At 44.7% G+C, this 19,401-nt stretch overlaps 1 protein-coding gene across 13 annotated transcripts in view; it reads left to right on the top strand.

Annotated features, from left to right (window-relative positions):
* Positions 1–19,401, top strand: part of MAP7D2 (MAP7 domain containing 2) — a 100,679-nt gene that overhangs the window by 48,070 nt on the left and 33,208 nt on the right. For 6 of the 13 annotated variants that reach the window (XM_044936943.1, XM_044936942.1, XM_025276135.2 and 3 more), the window contains exons 2-6: positions 3,957–4,034; positions 5,465–5,628; positions 12,374–12,488; positions 13,363–13,461; positions 15,683–15,793. In XM_044936943.1, coding sequence (XP_044792878.1) covers positions 3,957–4,034; positions 5,465–5,628; positions 12,374–12,488; positions 13,363–13,461; positions 15,683–15,793 — 567 coding nt within the window. The remainder of the gene's footprint in view (positions 1–3,956; positions 4,035–5,464; positions 5,629–12,373; positions 12,489–13,362; positions 13,462–15,682; positions 15,794–19,401) is intronic. The other 7 variants (XM_044936946.1, XM_025276139.2, XM_044936944.1 and 4 more) reach the window with 6 other exon arrangements.

The following is a 19,401-nucleotide window of genomic DNA, read 5'->3' as shown; positions in this document are numbered from 1 at the left end:
TTGCACACGACTAAGCAACTGAACACACACACGCACCCACACACATACACACCCACCCATACCCATGTCTTTAGTGGAAGTCTCCTGGTGGTGTTAGCATTCATGTATTGAGGTCACTTGCCCTGGGCCTGTGAATCATAGTCTGCCTCGACTTCTCAGGCTGTGTTGCTGCAGTGATGCTAACTGGTCAGGTCCACGCCCCCAGACACATAGGGGCTGTCTGCTTTGTGCTGTACCCCTTCATCCTTTGGGTAGAACCTCTTGGCAGAGGTCCCCAGAGGTTCATCAGGGATCATGAGGTGGAAATGGAGATATAATTATTTGGCTTCTCCTCAAATGGATATTCTAGAAATGATTGCTTGACAGTTCTTTTAATCAGGAGAGGCAGATGCTATGTAGAAGAATGATGCCTTACCACAGTCTTACTCACCCAGCAAAACTCAACCTTGATTGGACGCTGAATTCTTCTTCATTTGTGTGTGTCCCAGGGCAGTTACGTGTGAATCACGAGAGTGAGCCTTGAGGTTCCTGGTTCACTGTTTTTCAGTACTGTGGCTGACAGCCTCATGTGGCTAGTGAGTGCCTGAAACAGGCCCAGTGTGATGGAGGAACAGAATTGTTCCTTGCATTTAATCTTTATTATCTTAAACAGAGAAAAATGGCTTGTCACTGCCATGTGAGAGCGTATAGAGATTCTAGGTTACCCACCTTGGACTGAGTCATTTTCTCCCCCTCAGTGGGGCCCAAGCAAAATTCCGTGGCACGGCTGCCCCCGGGGTCATCAGGCTATCCCCTTTCCCCACGCAGCATCCAAACATTTCCAAACCATCAGTTTGAAGAGGAAGCAAATACTTAGCACATCTGTTCACAGCTGGCCAGTGCCCAGCTCACAGTAGTGCTTAATCAGTACTTCTCTAATGAGTTGGTCTTGCACTTCTCTCCGAATTTGCATATGCATTCTTGGGACAAGGATGGAACTTGTTCCTTGTGTATAATAGAGTCTCAGAAAGCCACGAAGCATTCGTTCATCAATGCTGAGATCGAGCTATTACGTTTCCTCTTTTGCCACGTGAGAAAGCAGTAATTAAGAGTGTGAGTCCTGGAGTCAGGTTCTTAGGTTGGAATCTGCATCTCCACTTTCTGATGGTGTAACCTTGAACAAGTTAACCTCTGTGTACCTTTTTTGTACCTGTAAGATGAGGGTCATAATAGTACCTCTGTCATCATGGGGTGATTGGGCCAAGTAAATTCAAGCAGTGGACTTGTTTCGTACATTGTAGCCTCCTGTTATGACGAAGCAGGTCATGACTATGAGCCTGATAATGAAGATTTTCTGAAAAATGATTTGAGGGTGTGACTCTTACAAGTGCCCACAAGGGGGCAGCCTAAAATCATGCATATCTCTGCAACAGACATCCTTCTGTTGGTAAAGCCTTAAGGTATCATGGCCAATTTCAAATATGCTTGGCCTTTTTCCCTCAGATTTTCCTCTTTTTTTTTCTGTTCAAAGAATACTTTCAGTGGTTCTCAGTCTGCATCTTAGATCTGGAGGGTAGAAGTGGGTGCTGTTGCCAGCATCTGTCCAGGGGTTGTTGGCTTCTCTTTGTAGCTTTTCACACAGAACAAATCCTTATTAATCAAGTGCTTAAGGTAGAGACTAGAGCTTGAAAATGTTTAGAGAATCATCATGGAGTAATCTGGCTTTCTCTCCCCTCTACCCTACCACTGACCACATTCCTGTCTTTGAGTGTTGTGTATGCACCTTGAGGCTTGTGGGGGTAGGATGTGGCCCAAGTGGGTTGACCCAGAGATGCAGACCTGCCCTTGGCTCAGTAGGCCCTCACTCCCTGCAGGGAGACAGTGCTCTACAGCTAAGCAGAATGAAATTAGGGTTCTGCAAGCAATGTGAGAGCACAGAGGTTCATGGATCTGGGAAACTGTGGGCTCTTGAAGGTGAGTGGAGTTCATACAAGTTCAGGGGATGTAAGGGAAAGGGGTCAGACTGGGAGAGCAGCACTGATGAGCTGAGAAGTTGGGCATTTAAATTCTTGATGCTGTTCATGTCATTGGTACCATTGTAGTTCAGTTCAGTTCGGTTGTGTCTGACTCTTTACAACCCCATGGACTGCAGCACTCCAGGCTTCCCTGTCCTTTACCAACTCCCGGAGCTTGCTCAAACTCATGTCTATCAAGTCGGTGATGCCATTAATCATTAATCGTAATGATTAAGAGTTGACAAAAACCAAATGAACTTATTTACAAAACAGAAATAAACTCCAGACATAGAAAACAAACTTATCATTACTAAAAGAGGAAAGGGGGATAGAGATAAAATAGGAGTTTGTGATTAACATACATGCACTACTATATATTAAATAGATAATCAGCAAGGACCTACTGTATAGCACAAGGAACTATGTTCAGTATCTTGTAATAACCTATAGTAGAAAAGAATATGAAGCAATATATATATGTGTGTATGTACATGTATAACTGAACCACTTTGCTGTACACCTGAAAGTGACACACAACACTGGAAGGTAACTATACTTCAGTTTTTTTTTTAATGGGAAGTGGCACTTGAGTTGATTTTCCAAGACTTCTCTCTTGAGCTTTAATATCCCTGCTGCATAATCCAGGCTGCAAAATTAGATGGTTGTGGGGAATTGTGACAACCCAGAGCTTATCACATCCATCCTTATCCGCATTCCTGCTGCTGCTCTGCGGTCCAAGCCTCCAGGCCCCTCTCCTGGGCAGTGGAAGGCACACCCCTGAAAGGCACATGCCGTGAAGTCAGCTGTGATATTACCACAGAAGAGACCCAGGCACTGGGCACATCAGTCCGGTTATAGCAGCACTAAAGCCAGTTTCTCCAGAATGTGGTCCTTGACCACTGTGTAAGTAATACTAATGAATGATCAGTAATGATCAGAGCAAGCACAGTAAATTATTTTTAATCCTAAAACAACTGGGAAGATCATTTCATCTTTGCTTCAGAAAGCCCTTTAGGGTCCTGTACAAGATGAGTGGAGATGCGGAGCTCCTGGGATGTTTCCCAGACATTTTAGGTGGGAATTGCCATTTGTTCCATTTTATTTCTTGTACTGATAATAAAACAAAATGAAATAACAAGTAAACAGAAGTGCATTATATTCCTTCTTTGTGATTCTAAAATGCTAAGATTGACATGGGAGCAAACTTAGTAGAACCAAAATCAAACTTGAGCGTTACTTTTTTCCAGCTCACTCATACATGCCCCTCAGCAGTTGTCTTCTTCCAGAAAGCTGAATGTTCACTAATAATAATAAAAGTAAAAAAGCGAAGTCACTCAGTCATGTCCGACTCTTTGCGGCCCTGTGGACTGTTAGCCCACCAGGCTCCTCAATCCACGGAATTTTCCAGGCAAGAATATTGGAGTGGGTTGCCATTTCCTTCTCCAGGGATCTTCCCAACCCAGGGATCAAACCTGGGTCTCCCACATTGCAGGCAGATGCTTTACCATCTGAGCCACCAGGGAAGCCCTAATAATAACAATAATTTGTGTAATAATCGTGTCTTCTTTTATGCATCTGCCTTCCCCTGTGAGCCAGACCAGGGGAAGCCTGGTAGGCTTTTCTGCATGTTGCCAGGCCTGTCCCTTATTGAGCTTTCTGACTCCTCTGGGGCCAGGCCTGGAGCCAGAGAACTAGGAGGAAGGTTAGTTCTCCAGGGCTGGCCTGGGGCCACTTGAGCCCAGTTTGGCGGGTGAGCGTGACAGCCACAGCTACCGCTCCTCAACTCTCAGGTCTGGGCCATCCTCCCCTGTGGTAGGGAGTGATGGATCACTTCACACTGCAGGTGAAGTGATGTTGATGCTGATGTGTGCGTGTGTCCAGACCCAGGGTGTGGCCCCAGCGCCCCCTGGCACTCAGAAGATGGGGAGAGTGAAGCCTTTGATCGTGTTTTCTCTCTTGTAGGCATGGAAGGATTTTTAAAATCCGATGAGAGACAACGACTAGCTAAAGAAAGACGAGAAGAAAGAGAAAAATGTCTTGGTAAGTTGTGCGCTTTGGCTGTTTAAGTCCAAGGGAGTAGAGATGTGATGGTGTCTTTTCTCAGGACTCTTAGAAATTTGTGACTAAATGAGAAAAGAACTGGGACAGTTGCTAGGTCAATGTGGAAAACTGGGAGCAAACCATCACTACCACTGGTCTGCTCACAGATATTACATAATTCTCAGGGCAGTTGATTTACTCACTGAGCACGTGTTGAAGCTCTGTTACTGGCACTGCACTACGGCTGTGGCTAGGGTGCTGAAGAACAAGAGACATTCTCTGCACACCACCCCCCTCTTCAGGTGACCTCTGCCCAGGGCAGCTGAAGGGCCATCCTTGGAGGAACAGAGGAAATCAACACAGAAGGCCATTTCTATGTTAGGACAGGGAACCAATTGGGAAAGGCTGTCCTATTGGGAAAGGCTGTCCTACCTTGCAGGCCATGGACAGAAGCATCAGGGCTGTTCCCCACAGGGTGCCTCAGGTAGGTAGAGAGTGGCTTTCCTAGGGCACTGAGACGGAAGAGGAGCTTGTGAATCCTTCTCCTTGACTGCCTCCTCCTGGTCACCTCAGACATTGCATCCTCCTAGGAACCTTGGAGAAGGCAATGGCACCCCACTCCAGTACTCTTGCCTGGAAAATCCCATGGACGGAGGAGCCTGGTGGGCTGCAGTCCATGGGGTCGCTAAGATTTGGACACGACTGAGTGACTTCACTTTCACTTTTCACTTTCATGCATTGGAGAAGGAAATGGCAACCCGCTCCAGTGTTCTTGCCTGGAGAATCCCAGGGACGGGGGAGCCTGGTGGGCTGCCGTCTATGGGGTCGCACAGAGTCGGACACAACTGAAGCGACTTAGCAGTAGCAGCAGCAGCAGCAGCAGCAGGGAACCCTTGCCTGCTTGGCCAGGTGGAGTTAAGGCCCTTTAGTACATGTCTCAAGAAGGAAGGCAGTCCTGTTCATCCTCTTCTGTTTACTCTCACCCAGTTCAGCATCTGGTGTGCGGTGTATGTACAGCTAATGTGCCCTGAATGAAGATACCCTGATAGCTCTCATTTCTCAATCCCCGACGTGTCCTAGCCTTTGGGACAAGTCTGACTTGATGGTGATGACAGACAGAGCTCCCACGTGTAGGGGCAGTGACTGTCTACTTTCTCTGCATTGTCTCATTCGGTCTCCACAATGCTGTGATGTTGTACATCCCCACCTCGCAGAGGAGGAAACTGAGGCAGACAGAAGACGTGGCTAATAGGCCTGGGGTCACCCAGCTAGTGGTAGAGGTGCCAGAACCCTTCCTCTCAGTTACTGCAGCCTACGATCCCTCTGGGCTCCTTTTTGGGGTTCAGTCTCACTTCTGCATTGTTGGTATTAAGCCAAATGGCATGGGGTGCTCCGGTAATGACACATTTTTTCTGCCTTCCTTCCCGCAGCTGCCCGGGAGCAGCAAATCCTGGAGAAACAGAAGAGAGCCAAGCTCCAGTATGAAAAGCAAATTGAGGAGCGATGGAAGAAGCTGGAAGAGCAGCGGCAGCGAGAGGAGCAGAAGAGGGCGGCTGTGGAGGAGAAGAGGAAGCAGAAGCTCCGGGAGGAGGAGGTGAGGGCTGGCCGGAACAGGAGCAAAGAGACAGATCCATTCAACTTAGCAGTTTATTGCTGTGTGACCTCAGATAAGCTGGTTGGCCTCTCTGGGCCTTAATTTCTTTGTTTCTGAAGTGCAGGGGGTGGACTTGGTGGACTCCAAGACCTCTTTCAGATGTCTTCTTTGATGATAAGACTCAGAGGGGATTATGGGTGGGGACTGAGTGACATCCACCTGAGGGTTACTCGAGGCATCCATGCTTCTGGGGCAGACACGAGGCTGGAGGAAGGGCTGTGAGTGTAGAGGGTAATGTGATCTTGTAGTCACTGCTGGAAAATCAAATAGCCTACCTTCCAATACAAATATGCTAGTCTATTTATATTTTAATGCAGGTCTTGCTTTAATCATCTTTTCTCTCTAGTTATGTTTTAAAAAAGAAATGGAATGTAATTACCTGACAGAGTCCTTTATTACTAAACTCTGAAAGTATATTTAGAAAGCATATTTGGGGTATAGATTTTCTTAACAAATATATTTTAAGAGTATAATCATAGCCTTGTATCAGGTGATGATCATTTTTTATTCATAAGGTATAGTGACTCATCATTTAGTATGAACAATATAGAGGTTTGTTAATTGCCAGCACTGTAAGATAGAGTGAAAAGTGGAAGTGTTAGTTGCTCAGTTGTGTCTGACTCTTAGAGACCCCATGGACTGTAGCCCACCAGGCTCTTCTGTCCATGGGATTCTCCAGGCAAAAATACTGGAGTGGGTAGCCATTCCCTTCTCCAGGAGATCTTCCTGACTCAGGGATCAAACCTGGGTCTCCTGCATTGCAGGCAGATTCTTTACCATCTGAGCCACCAGGGAAGCCCATAAGATACAGAGATGTTGGTATAAATTCAGTATTTCTTTTAAATCTCTGAATTATCACTGTCTTTACCCTTTGGTCTTTTTTTTTTTTAACTTAAAAAACCCCCACAATCATGCACACATATACACAATTAGAACCATCTTTGGCCACAGCAGACAGGCTTAAGTGGCAACTTCTTTGTTCCTCTTAGCGGATGGAGGCCTGAGGCAAGGTCTTAGTCACAGTTCACTATTGCTGTCTCAGCCAGATCCCTATGTGCCTTTGCGAGCTCCTGGTGCAAATCCCAGCTCTCCCACTTAAGCAGCCGGCAGCCAAGGCCAAGTCCCACAGCCCCTCTAAGAACTCATTCTTCTCAGCCCAGAGCAGAGAGGTGGTCACAGGAGTTAAAGAAGGTGACTTTTGTAAAAGTGCCGTCAAAGCACTAGTGCAGAATAACTGCTCCCTTCACTGACTTCAGCTGACCTTGGCTGAAGCATGGTCAAGAGAGAGCTACCCAGAAAAGATGGTGGCACAGGGTGTGGAGACCAAGAGAAAAGCCACAGTGAGCTGGGCTGTTTCAGTGACCAGGACGGACCTCTCCTTTCCCAGCCTGGGCATTTGTCGTGAGTTGCTGGATTCACTTGCCCCTTTCTTCCTATACTCCCATCCTTGGCTCACAGCTCCCTGCTCCCTCCATTTCCACTCCTGACCCCTGCGGGACTGCTAATTGCAGGGAATGCTTGTCACTGCTATTTCCAGGAAAGGGTGCCTCAGAGACACAGGAGACACTTCCTTAGCCTGCACCACACCTGACAGTGCCATACAGGCCCGCCTCTGAGGCATTCTGTACTCTTTTATTTTAATTGAACAACAGTGCCAGAGGCATTTTAAGTCAATCATTTTACATCGGACTCCAGTCTCTTGCAGATGAGGGAATGTCATGCCAGCTGGTTAGTCCTGATGCAGCTGACTTGGTAGTGCTTGTGCTCGGGCTAATTTCCTATTTGCTTTGTCTGCTCCCATTCACCCCTTATGTGATGATGGTAGGCACTGGGGCGGCCTGCCTGCCTGTGGCTGGCAAACACACGCCAAGCTTTCATCCCCTTTTCCCCGGACGCAGCAGTGCAAGACTGAGAGCTGGGCCTCCCATGGGTGCAGAGCAACCTGAGGAAGCAGTGGGCTCCCTGCCCCACCTGCTCCTGCCCTTAGAGCCCCAGGAGACCTCAGTGGAGATCAGGGACTCTGCACATACAGCCTGGTCATCACTGCTTTGCTGGGGCTGAGGTCCGACTGGCATTCTCGTGAGGGATCTTTGGAGGGGATGGATAGCTCTCTGCTGCGGGAGCCTTTCTGAAGGAAAGCCTTTGCATTTACCTCCATGGTTCGCTGGAGATCTTTTGCGAGGGCTGCTCTCTGCTTGGCACGTGGCTGTGGAGATGCTCCACAATGCCAGGATTATCTCAGTCCTTTCTGTCAGGGCCCATCTCTGTCAACCAGGGAGAAGCCTCTATAGGAAGATGGTTCACTCCATTTTGCTCCTCTAGTTTGCTAGAAAGTGTGTTCCCCACCAACTCCTGCCTCTCCAGTCTGATGTTAGAAGCTCAGAAAAGGCCTGTTGACTCCTCACCTCCCCACCAGCCCTGCCCTGGCTCCAGGTTCCTAGGGTTGTTGGTCTTGCTATCACTCTTGGTAACACCTCACATCTGTGCAGGTGAGCCCCAGACTTGGCGTGGATGCCTCCTCTCTGACACCACAGAAGCTCCCAGAGGTGTCAAAGGCTAGAAGGTAGGCAGGCCTGTCCTAGGGAAGGGGGAGTCTAGTGTCCACTTGGCAGCCTGACCTTGAGCTCATTCTCTTGCTGCAGGCTGCCTTCTCCTCAAGGTGGGTTCTTGAAACCCTCACATGCCACATAGCTCCCAAGCATCAAGCTTCTGGAACCAGAACCTTAACCTCCCTGGGTTAAGGGTGACAGCACAGTATACTCACCTTTCTCCACTCAGGGAAGTATAGTTTCATGACTCGGAACCAACTCCTTGTTCCTCCTGCTAAACAGATAACCAGGAAAGGCCTCTTTCAAAGAGTACCTTCATCTCTGTAAGTTACTTTAACACATCACAGCTTCTCATCTTCTTCTTGCTTGATACCTAACAAAACCCACCAGGCTGATTGTAAAAACAAGACCTTTCTGAACTCAACTAAATGAAAACTTCTTAAGATGAGAGCTGGCTGCTCTTAGAGGGCATTGGCTGGCATAGGGCCATGGTGATTACATAGCTTTCTAGCCAGATGTGCATGTCTGTTTCCAGAGAAAAAGGCCCTCCACGGAGCCCTGCTTAGGACCATTTGGGGGCTTGTCCCCACTCTATCACTCCCAGAATGCATGGAGTAAGGGCAACGGGGAAGGCGTGTCAGCCCTCTACTCCTGTCTGAGATAGCTGTCTGGGTAACAGTGGTCAGGCCGAGCCCTGCCACAGGCTTTTTATACTGCTTGGCCAACTCAGAGCATCACCCTGGTCATGGTTCTCCTGTTAAGCTCATCCAGGCATATCTAGGGCCAGACCTCAAGGGGTCAAGGGTAAGTTGCCCTCATTCCTTCCTTCCGCTAAGCCCCACCCGGGAGAGAACATTCTAGGGACAAGAGTCTACGTTGCCCTTTCACCATCCTCTGTTGATGATCAGATGATACTCAGGAGAGCTAGAACTTGGCAGGATTTGCAGTATGCAGCTCTGATATTTATTAATACTGTTCTTCTGATGTGATTGAAGTTTCTCAACATGCTGCCTTGTGCTCAAGCTTTCTTCTAACCAGTGGTTCTCAGTACCATCCCAAGACCAACAGTATCAACATCTCCTGGAAATTTGTCAGAAATGTATTCTCAGGATGTTCACCTTGGACCTGCTGACTCAAACTCTGGCTGTGGGGCACAGCAACTGTGTTTTAACAAGCCCTCCAGGGGATTCTGATGCAAGCTCACTCACGTTTGAGAACCACTGCTTGAAATTGCCATGTTAACAATCCTCCTCATCAAATTTGGATCCAGTTAGCATTGGACTTATTATGCTTGCTATTATCTTGTAAATTTGAATGACCTGTAATATAGGTAATATCATCCCCATTTTATAGACAAGGGAACTAATGCCCAAAGACGGCATCAAATGATTTACTCAGAATCATGGGGCTAAAAGATAGCAGGCAGAAGTGGGATTTGAATTCATATCTTCTGACTCTAAATCTAGGATTCTTTACAGTCTTATCACAGGAAGGCTCAAACAGAAAGGTCCACACACATACTATGTAATACGGAACCAAATAGGACTAACCTCTAATAAGAGTGAAGTTTTGGTTTGACATGTTTGGAAAAAGCATCATCCCATTCTGACAACTTCGGGTTTTATAAGCCCACTCACCATAGAGCTTGGTTTGTTGTTGTTCAGTTGCTAAGTCATGTCTGACTGTGTGACCCCATGGACTGGAGCCCGCCAGGCTCCTCTGTCCATGGGATTTCCCAAGCAAGGATACTGGAGTGGGTTGCCATTTCCTTCTCCAGGGGATCTTCCCAGATCAGGGATCAAACCCACATCTCCCGCATTGGCAGTCGAATTCTTTACCACTGAGCCACCAGAGACCTTGGTTATCGCCTATTTTTCATCATCTCCCCCAAAGTGGAAGACACAAAGTGATTGTGTCTTCTCTCAGGGGTAATGTCATTTTCATAAGCCTGCTTATGTTTCAAAGGAATTAATCTCTCATGGTAGAGTTTGGAGCAGCTCAGTGGATTGGGGATGGATGACAGGTATTTTTTCTAAAGGTAACTTATTGACTCAGGAGTAGGTCTGGCTGTGGATGGCATTCCCTTATGGTTATGCCCCTAGATAGCTGTTCAGTGATGTGGCTGGCTGATCAGTCTTGGTGTTCTTAGTTCTCATTAGTGTCCAAATAGATGAGCAACTATCTTGTGAGGTCCTTCTGGCATGTAGGCAGTCTCCCATAACCCACTCAACACTAAATTCACTCTGAGGTGAAAGATTTCAACACTTAGATTAGGTCATTAGTTAAATCAGTTCAGTTCAGTCACTCACTTGTGTCCCACTCTTTGTGACCCCATGGACTGCAGCACGCCAGGCTTCCCTGTCCATCACCAACTCCCTGAGCTTACTCAAACTCATGTCTATTGAGTTGGTAATGCCATCCAACCATCTCATCCTCTCTGGTCCCCTTCTCCTGCCTTCAGTCTTTCCAAGCATCAGGGTCTTTTCTAATGAGTCAGTTCTTCCCATCAGGTGGCCAAAGTATTGGAGTTTCAGCATCAGTCCTTCCAATGAATATTCAGGACTGATTTCATTTAGAAAAGTTAAATACTTGATGCTAAATCTACATAATGAAATACCATTGAGCTCCAATCTTGAGTGACCAGACTTCAGTCCTCAAATAGTTAAGAAGTTCTAGTTCCTCCAAGCCCCTATCTTTTCTTGTACAAACTGCTGGGACTAACTATGAGAATTTAATGGGCCAGGGTCGTGAGGACAGGATTCTGCCAGGAAATGCACACTCATGATTGTAGAGTCTCAGCCAGAAACTAGTGCACAGTTAATAGCAAATACAAATCTGAGATTTACTGGAGGAAAGAAATACCCTTTCTGCTCATAGGTCCCTGAAGAGGCCATCTTTTAGTGCAGTGCTCTTTGGAGGAAGAATTATGCAGCAGAGTCTGCGATGTGGAGAATGCTCATCTCATTCCTCTGGTATGGACAGAAAGGCAGATCCACGTGCCTCCTAAGTGGCCTTTCTGTGTTTCAAGTGAGTGAAATAAAGGAGCCTTTCCCCACTTCTTAAGTCATAGTCACTTCTTTGGTGCTGCTCTAAATTAATTTTGCTCACTTCTTTATTTAAGCCATGAGAAAATAATATATTTTGGGTTTCAAGTTCTACTAGATTAGCCCAGCACCTCAGGGTTAGTTTTATGAGGGTGAAAAGGTGTCCATGTAACCGCTTACCCTGCAGACTTTCTCCAGTGGAGGCAGGGAGTGGATTTGGGATTTGCAGTGTCATTGAGGTTGTGGGGAGCACATAATTAGGACAGCTTCACTCCAGTGCCGAGGAGAGATTTGCCAGCAATCAGGCCCAACTTTATGAAAAGAACGGTTGGGTTAGTACAGGTGTGTGCTTTTGATAAATGCTCTGTTAGGAGAGAAACCTGGTTGTTGTTTTTATCTTCTGGCTAAAAACTGTTTAGTTCTTCCCCCCTTCCCCCCATCTACATGTGAGAATACATAAATGCTTAATTTTGTAGTCACAAGTTTCCCTACTCTTGTGTCTTTTTAAATTTTGAAATCTGCAGTATTATCCCCAGAATACTATGTATCACGAGCAGAAAAGTGTTACAATGGAGAACACAGTTAATTCCCCTTTAAGAAGTTCTAAGATGAAAATGGGACCTTGTAAAATAGACTTCAAAGTCATGGTGTATCACCCCAAAAAGTTATGCTTAAGGCTACTAAAATTCAAATTATATCTTAATTTCAGTTTGCTCAAATCATAGTGCTGTATGCTTTTCAACTCGAGAGGATGCAGTTGGTTCTAGAGCACAATTCCAGTTCTGCTGGATGGGATTGGTGTCAAGGAGTTAACTCTGGCCTGGCACTATTCTTAACCAAATCAAAGCCTGGCTGCTGCAGCAGCCGCCTCTCTCCAGGGAAGGGAGAGGTGTTGACGCTGGGAGCCCGCAGTAGCCGCAGCGTTTACTCTCCGCCCACTAAGAAAGCGCTGGTGTGGTGGGGCGAGCACGCGTGCCTGGGTTTTGGATGCAGAGCAGAGAGCCCTGTCTGGTGACTCACGCCCACGCAGAGGCACAGCAGTGCGGTGGGGCTGGGTGCTTAATGCTGCTCTCTCTTGCATGAACTGGACAGGAGCGGCTGGAGGCGATGATGCGCAGGTCTCTGGAGCGCTCGCAGCAGCTGGAGCTGAAGAAGAAGTGCTCGTCGGGAGGAGCATCACTGGCTGCCGGGCCCGGAGGACGTGATGGTGAGTGAAAGACTGTCCTTGCATCGCAGGGCCCAGTGGGGAGATCTCGGGGCAGGAAGGGGAGACCATGGGCAGACCAGCACCCACAGGATCTAGGGGTGCTTTATACCGGTCTACAGGTACCTTTTTCAGATGTGATGTTTAAAGTTGCCAAGCTTTCTGTGTATGCATTTCTTGTGAAGGAGATCTGTTCATTCTTCTTGCTTGCAAACAGCAGTTGATACAGTAACTGGGCTTTGAGGTAAAGCAAAAGAAAAAGCAAAGAAAATGAATGTAGAATCTGGTTAATTGGATCCACCTAGCAAGCCCAGACGTAACCTGATTTCAGGGAAGGTCAGTGGCTGTGGACTAAGTCATGGCTACAGCTTGACTGGGAAAGGCTGAGCAGCAGTAACCCCTAAAGGGGGCTGGGGTTCTTCACTCCACATCATTTATTTCTGTTGCTCTTTCAGTTTTGTTTCAAGGTGACTTATTTATTTCATTATCCAGTTCATACTCATCTTTAAATTTTCAGATGTTTAATTTAATGTATGGATTGTTACTAGTCCCTGGGTGGCTTTGCCATCTTTTTAGTGTCTTCTTTTCTGTGTCTGCCATTATGTTATGCAGGAGTTGTATACCAACTCTTTCCTAGAGCAAATGAGTTAACATGTGTGGTACAGTTTCATGACTTTATTATATTGTTCTTACGACCGAAGTGACTTAGCATACACAACCTTTTGTCAGTGAATATACTTTTCTGTTTTAATCTGGAGAAGTTAACAACCCATCCCAGTTACTTTTTCTAATTTCCTAATACAAGCTAGAGTCAACCAGAAATTGGAACTTTTTTCTTTTACCTCTTTTTGGTCTGATTTTTTTTTTTGCTGTGTAGGTGAATCAGGAAATACCCCACCCCCTCCTCTAGGTTTAGCAGCCAGCACCCTCCCTTTGGACCCAGGGACCACTGCCGCCGCTGCTGAGTCAACCAACGGTATATTTGAGCATCACTGTGCCATGGCGTTTTGTGATGACTGTCCTGGTCACCCTCCTCCATCACTGTGTCTGTCTGGAACACTTTTGCAATTGATTTCTTAGAACTTTTTTTCTAGAGATACAAATGACGTGCCCATATTTCTTTATTTGTCATCGTGGAACATGCATGCCTTACATCCTAGCACCCTGGAGACATTTCATCTTTAGCTCACTAACTTCTGCCTTGAAAATATTGTCAGTGTTTGACTTCTGTGCACTTAGATCTTTAACACTCTCATGTATCACTGGTTTTAGGCATTAAGTAGTAGTGTATTTCAGTCACTTCTGGTCACCAAAACCTATAATTATACAGTGTTAGGTATGTATTGGAGAAGGAAATGGCAACCCACTCCAGTGTTCTTGCCTAGAGAATCCCAGGGACAGCGGAGCTTGGTGGGCTGCCGTCTATGGGGTTATACAGAGTCGGACACGACTGAAGTGACTTAGCAGCAGCAGCAGCAGCAGGTATGAATGTTATGGATTCCTATAGAGGCATTTGAGTTTATCAGTACTAACACTGTGAATCCAGACAAGGAGATAAATTGGCTTCGTTCTTGATTTCCTGTCTCTAATAGGCTCTCTGTTTTGTATACAGGCCTGGGAAATTCTTAGGGTCTAGATCAAGAACAGAACTATCAAAACCTTGCTCCCATTTAATGATGACTTCAGAAATTCAACCCATCTTTGGGTGGCAAAGAAAAAACAAGATGTAAAGGATCCAATGTTTACCACCTACCCAGAAGGTCAAATTATAGCAGTAGGAATAAATATCCTTGATTTCCAGCATTTCTTTGACAAAGAATAATTTTTATTGGTGCTGCTGAATAGCAGAGTCTTTGCTGCCTGGACCACATTCATTGTCATGTGGGCACTGGCCTTCCACCCACAGAGAGGGGCAGGTAGAATTGGCAATTACTCCTTGGAAATCATACCCAGAGCCCCGGGCCAGGGTGAGGTGTGGTATGTGACCAGAGCCCTTATTTTAAGGGAACACCCAAAATCTCAGTAATCAAGATAAAAGAATATTTTAATCAAAATCACTGCAGAACAATCCATGATGAACAAACTATTGAATTTCCAAAGACTAGTACCATGCTGAGCCATATGGGAGCCTGAGGCAGAAGGGGAAATATGTATCCCTAGAGACATGATTTTATGTGATTTCTAATGGTTATTTTTTTCAGAACATTGAAATACTTGAAAAAATTACTGAAACACTGAAAAGTATATTAAAACTCATAACATTTTAAGTTTAAATATTTTATTTATACCCAAACAATATTGTTTTACTGCAGTCTAAGTTATTTAAAAATTATTTAGGATCATCAGTTGGTCAGGAGAAATTGTCACGCATGGCACTTCTTTCATTTGTAAACAAGATGAATAGAAGAGCAGATTTTGAAAATATTATTGATGAGTTTGCTTCCTTTAGAGCCGGGGCCACACATCTTTCCTTTTGCCTAAAGCTCCGACACAGCTTGGCTGGTACTGTTAGCACCTCTCCAGTTGTTGTGATGGTTTCCTTTACAAGCCTGTCTAAAATAATGGCTGCAAGTAAGAGCACCAAACGCAGGACCACATGTTGAAATCCTACCATAAACAGTCAGAGCCTTTTGAGAAAGGGCCATTGTGACCCCATTTCTTGATAAGAGCAAGAAACCAACTGCTAAAGGTTGTTCTGCTTTAAATACAGCTCTTTGCTTTACAAATTACTCCTCTCTGCAACCTGAGCTCTAGATAACCTCAGAAAAAGTCCGGTTTCAGCTCACACAGTCTCAGTCAGATCATAGAACATTCGGCAGTGGTGATTGGTCTCTCGGTCCAGGTTGGTTTTGTTTTCGTTTGGTCTGAATATACTTAAAAGTCCCTGGACACAAGGAAATGGTTGGCTGGTGGGATTAGCATGGCTTTAGTTGAACAGTTGAGTGAGGTTGAACATTTGAAATCAAAGAGAAGCACAAAGTTGAGCAGTGAAAGAGAAGAACTTGCTTCAAATAGATGGTTGCTGTGGCCCGGGCCTTCTCAGACTTGCTCAGTGGAGAGCAGGGAGCTGGAGGCAGTGTGCTGTGCCGCAGTGGTTTTAGAGGCGTGTGGATGAGGACAGGAAGAACACTTTGGAAAATGTGTTTCTTGGTTGAGAGTGGTGTGAATACCAATGTCTTTAATGCGTTTCTCTGCAGCATGTGACAAACTTTCAACATCAACCATGAATTTGCCAAAGCAGACGGAGCCTCCCATGAGTAAGCACCTGTCTTCATCCACTGCGGCAATATCCTATTCCCCAGACCGAGGCAAGTGAACGTGTAGACCTGGTCTCTCCAGTTTTCTTCTTTCTAGTGTGAGCATTGGTGTTAATGTCAGTCTTTGTGAGAGCCCCTCTCTTGAGCCTTCTTCAAATACCCACAATCTCCTAGCCTTGTGATCTGTGTGTGGGAGCCCCCGGGCCTCACTAATGGGACTTTGGAAAGTGGCATTGCTCTTTAGAGCAAGGTCATTGTTGGAAAGGGACAGGAGTTAATGCTAGTCTCCCAGTCTGAAAGAGACTTCCATTTTCCACAGTGCACATAGACGTTATCATGGCCTGGAGTTAATTGACCAGTGGACAGATGTGACTGTTAAAAAAGCAACTGCCTAGTTATTGGTGTGCTATCGTTGGTTAGCCAGACACAGCGGGATTGATGAGGCAGAGGTACGTGGGAGACTCAGATATGTGAAAAAATGGGGCTCTGCTCTTGTCTGTGATCTGTAAGCCTGCTCATTTCTGTTTGGAAAATAGAAGTTCAGAACTAATATGAAATCTTTAAAAGGGCGAAAGGATGGGTGGCATTTTCTGTTTTGAGGTGGGAGATGATGGATATAGGACAGTGCCAGTTTCAGAAACTGAATAGATTCAGCTGTGTTCTAATGGAGGCTCAGAGAAGGCACTGTAAGTCTGCATTGATACCTTTTAGAATGTGTAGGTTAAGGAAGGGAGGGAAGCTCTCTATGCATTAAATGCGTATCTTAGCATCAATGAAGAAGTGTCCGGTGCCAGTGGAATATTTAACATGTCGAGTCATCACCAGGGGGTAAGCAGGATGATGTTTGTGACTTTGAAGATGCCAGTGTGCCTTCCTGGTTTTTTTCCTCTGGCTTTAACTTTGCATCTCCAGCACAGAGGTCTGTCCTGTGTGTCAGAGAACCCGTGAGTGTCAGTGTTGATGATTTCTGATGCAGTTCATGGGTAAGTGCTAGAAACCTTGAATTAACTAAGAGCTGGATGAGAAAACATCTACATGCTTTTAACTCTATGTATCTGTTCTATTTGTATGTCCTGTATGTTTTCATTCATTCATTCATATGGTAACAAATTGATGTTAAATTCATATTTGCATTGATTAATGTATAAAGATAATCAGTATGATATTTATATATTGCTGGCCACTCAATTATCTGCTTGTGGATTATTAATTGAAACTTTGAAATTCCCAAACCATTTTTCTGGCTAGTGGATATCCAAAAAATACAAAGTAATTGAAAAGTTAATCCATTATCATACAATATGTTCCAAACCATCAAAATGACATTTCCATCACTAAATTTTAGAGTATGAATACTGCTACTTAACTTCCATTAAAGCTGATAATTAGTTGGCTATTTTTATTTTTATGTTTCTTATTTAATCTTTGCCCTTGTTTATATGGGAAAAATATGAAAGGATGCACATTTCTACATTAACAAAATCAGTGTGTTATAAAATATTCCTAACAGAGGACCTAAAACAAGTGTTTTGTAGGAGTAATCTTTTTTTCAGTGTTAGAGCTACTTTGGTGAGTAAATGGTTTCTTGAGTCCATATTATATCTTGAAAAATGGGCTAAGTCTCTTCTGGTGATACAGTAATTCTGTAGTAGAATATTGAATGAATTCTGGCACCCCAAGAGAAGTAACGCACTCTCCCAAGCTCTAAATGACACATCGTCCATTTTCTTTTACTGTAACAAGCTCCAAAGCCATCCTTTGCTACAGTATTTTTATTTTCCACATTCATTCTGCCACCCCAAAATTGATTTTCATCAGGCACTGTGTTGTTTTAGGCATTTTATTTTGTTTTGATTTTGCTTTTTAAAATTTTCATTTGATTCCACCCCTCAGCTCATCGCATGCACCTTAGTCCCATGGAAACATTTCTTGTTATGCGACTGTTGACACCCACACAGGCTTCTTTAGCCAGAAGCAGAAGTACACTTATGCTCTCTGAGCAGGCCAGTGACTCAGGTAAAAGAGGCCAAGCTGGTGACACTGAGGAAGGCACCCCAGTGGTATTGGTCAGCCTATGAGTTATTCCTGAATTTTTGTATCTTGCTTCCCATTCCCAGGCTTCATGAAATGTCTTCAATGGTTAATAACATTTTCTATCCACCAGTGTTTTACTGTTGCTATGTTTCTTGTCTTTCAAGTGTCACAGAGGTGAGTAAGTTATTTTATGATTGAGGGCATGTGGATTAGGAAAAGAAATCCATTTCATGAGCTATGGAGGCTAGTAGACTTTTTTAACCAGACAGTTTGGTAAAAATAGCCTATACACTGCAATCTCAGAAATCCCATAACTAGCCCTACCACTTACTAGCTCTTACCATGTTGGGTAAGTTAATTAACCTCTCTAAGCCTCTGTTTCCTCATCTATAAAGTGGAGTTACTTTAAATTGGCATGAGGGTTAAATGAAATAGCACAGTGCTGGGCATAGTAAGCACAAATATCTAGAGCCTCACTACTCAGGCTCCACCAGATCTGCACACTGAAGTCCAGGAAACACTGGGCCACATCATCAAAGCCTTTCCTTGACCAAAGCAGATCAAACTGTCATGGCATGGTGAATGGGGACTAGTGTTCTCTGTTTGCAAATAACGCCATGCCCACATTAGGCATGTCGGGTCTCCATCTCAGTTCCCAAGATATAGTGTATTCAGTGAGATAATGTATAAATGACATATAGTTCTCTACCTTCTTCTGTCTGTTTACAGGTAGTTGTGTAGAAACAGCACAGCAGAGAATATATAAAATGGCCAATAAGCACATGACAGGACGCTCAACATTCTTAGTCATTAGAGAAATGCAAATCAAAATCGTAATACCATTTCATACTTACTAGGATGACTAAAATTCAAAGAAAAAAGATCATACAGTTGACTCTTGAACAATTTGGCAGTTGAGGGTACCAGCCACCTCAGTCAAAAGTCTGCATATAACTTTATAATCAGCCTTCTGTCTTGGTTCCCCATACAGACTCAACCAATACTATAGTATACTATAGTATTTACTATTGAATAAAATCTGAGTGTAAGTGGACCCATGTGCTTCAAACCTGTATTATTCAAGAGTCAGCCTTAATATGTATTGGCAAGAATGAGGAGAAATTACAGCCTTCATACATGGTTGGTGAGAATGTAAAATGTTGCAGGCGCTCTGGAAAACAGTCTGGCGTGTTTTTCAAAATGTTAGAGTTACCACATGAACCAGCAGTTCTACTCTTTGATGTAGAGTCAAGGAAACTGAAAGCATACACAAAGTATACAAGTCTTAGCATTATTCATATTAGCTGCAAAGTGGAAACAACCCAGATGTCCAACAACAGATGAATTTATTGAAAAAATGTTTTTATTTATAAAGTAGAATATTATTCAGCTGTGAAAAGGAATGGATTACTGACACATGCTACATGATGAACCTTGAAAACATTATGCTCAGTGAAAGAAGCCAGGCAGAAAATGCCACAAGTGATATGATTCTATTTATATGAAATGTCTGGAATAGACAAATCCAGAGTGACAGCAAACAAGTGGTTGCTAGAGAGGAAGGGGAGTGGGTGCTTAATGGGCACAGAGTTTCTTTTGCAGATATTGAGAATATTCTGGAATTA

This window comes from Bubalus bubalis, chromosome X (assembly GCF_019923935.1).
Source record: "Bubalus bubalis isolate 160015118507 breed Murrah chromosome X, NDDB_SH_1, whole genome shotgun sequence".
NCBI classification, from domain to species: Eukaryota; Metazoa; Chordata; class Mammalia; order Artiodactyla; family Bovidae; genus Bubalus; species Bubalus bubalis.
This window is presented reverse-complemented; position numbering and strand designations above follow the sequence as displayed.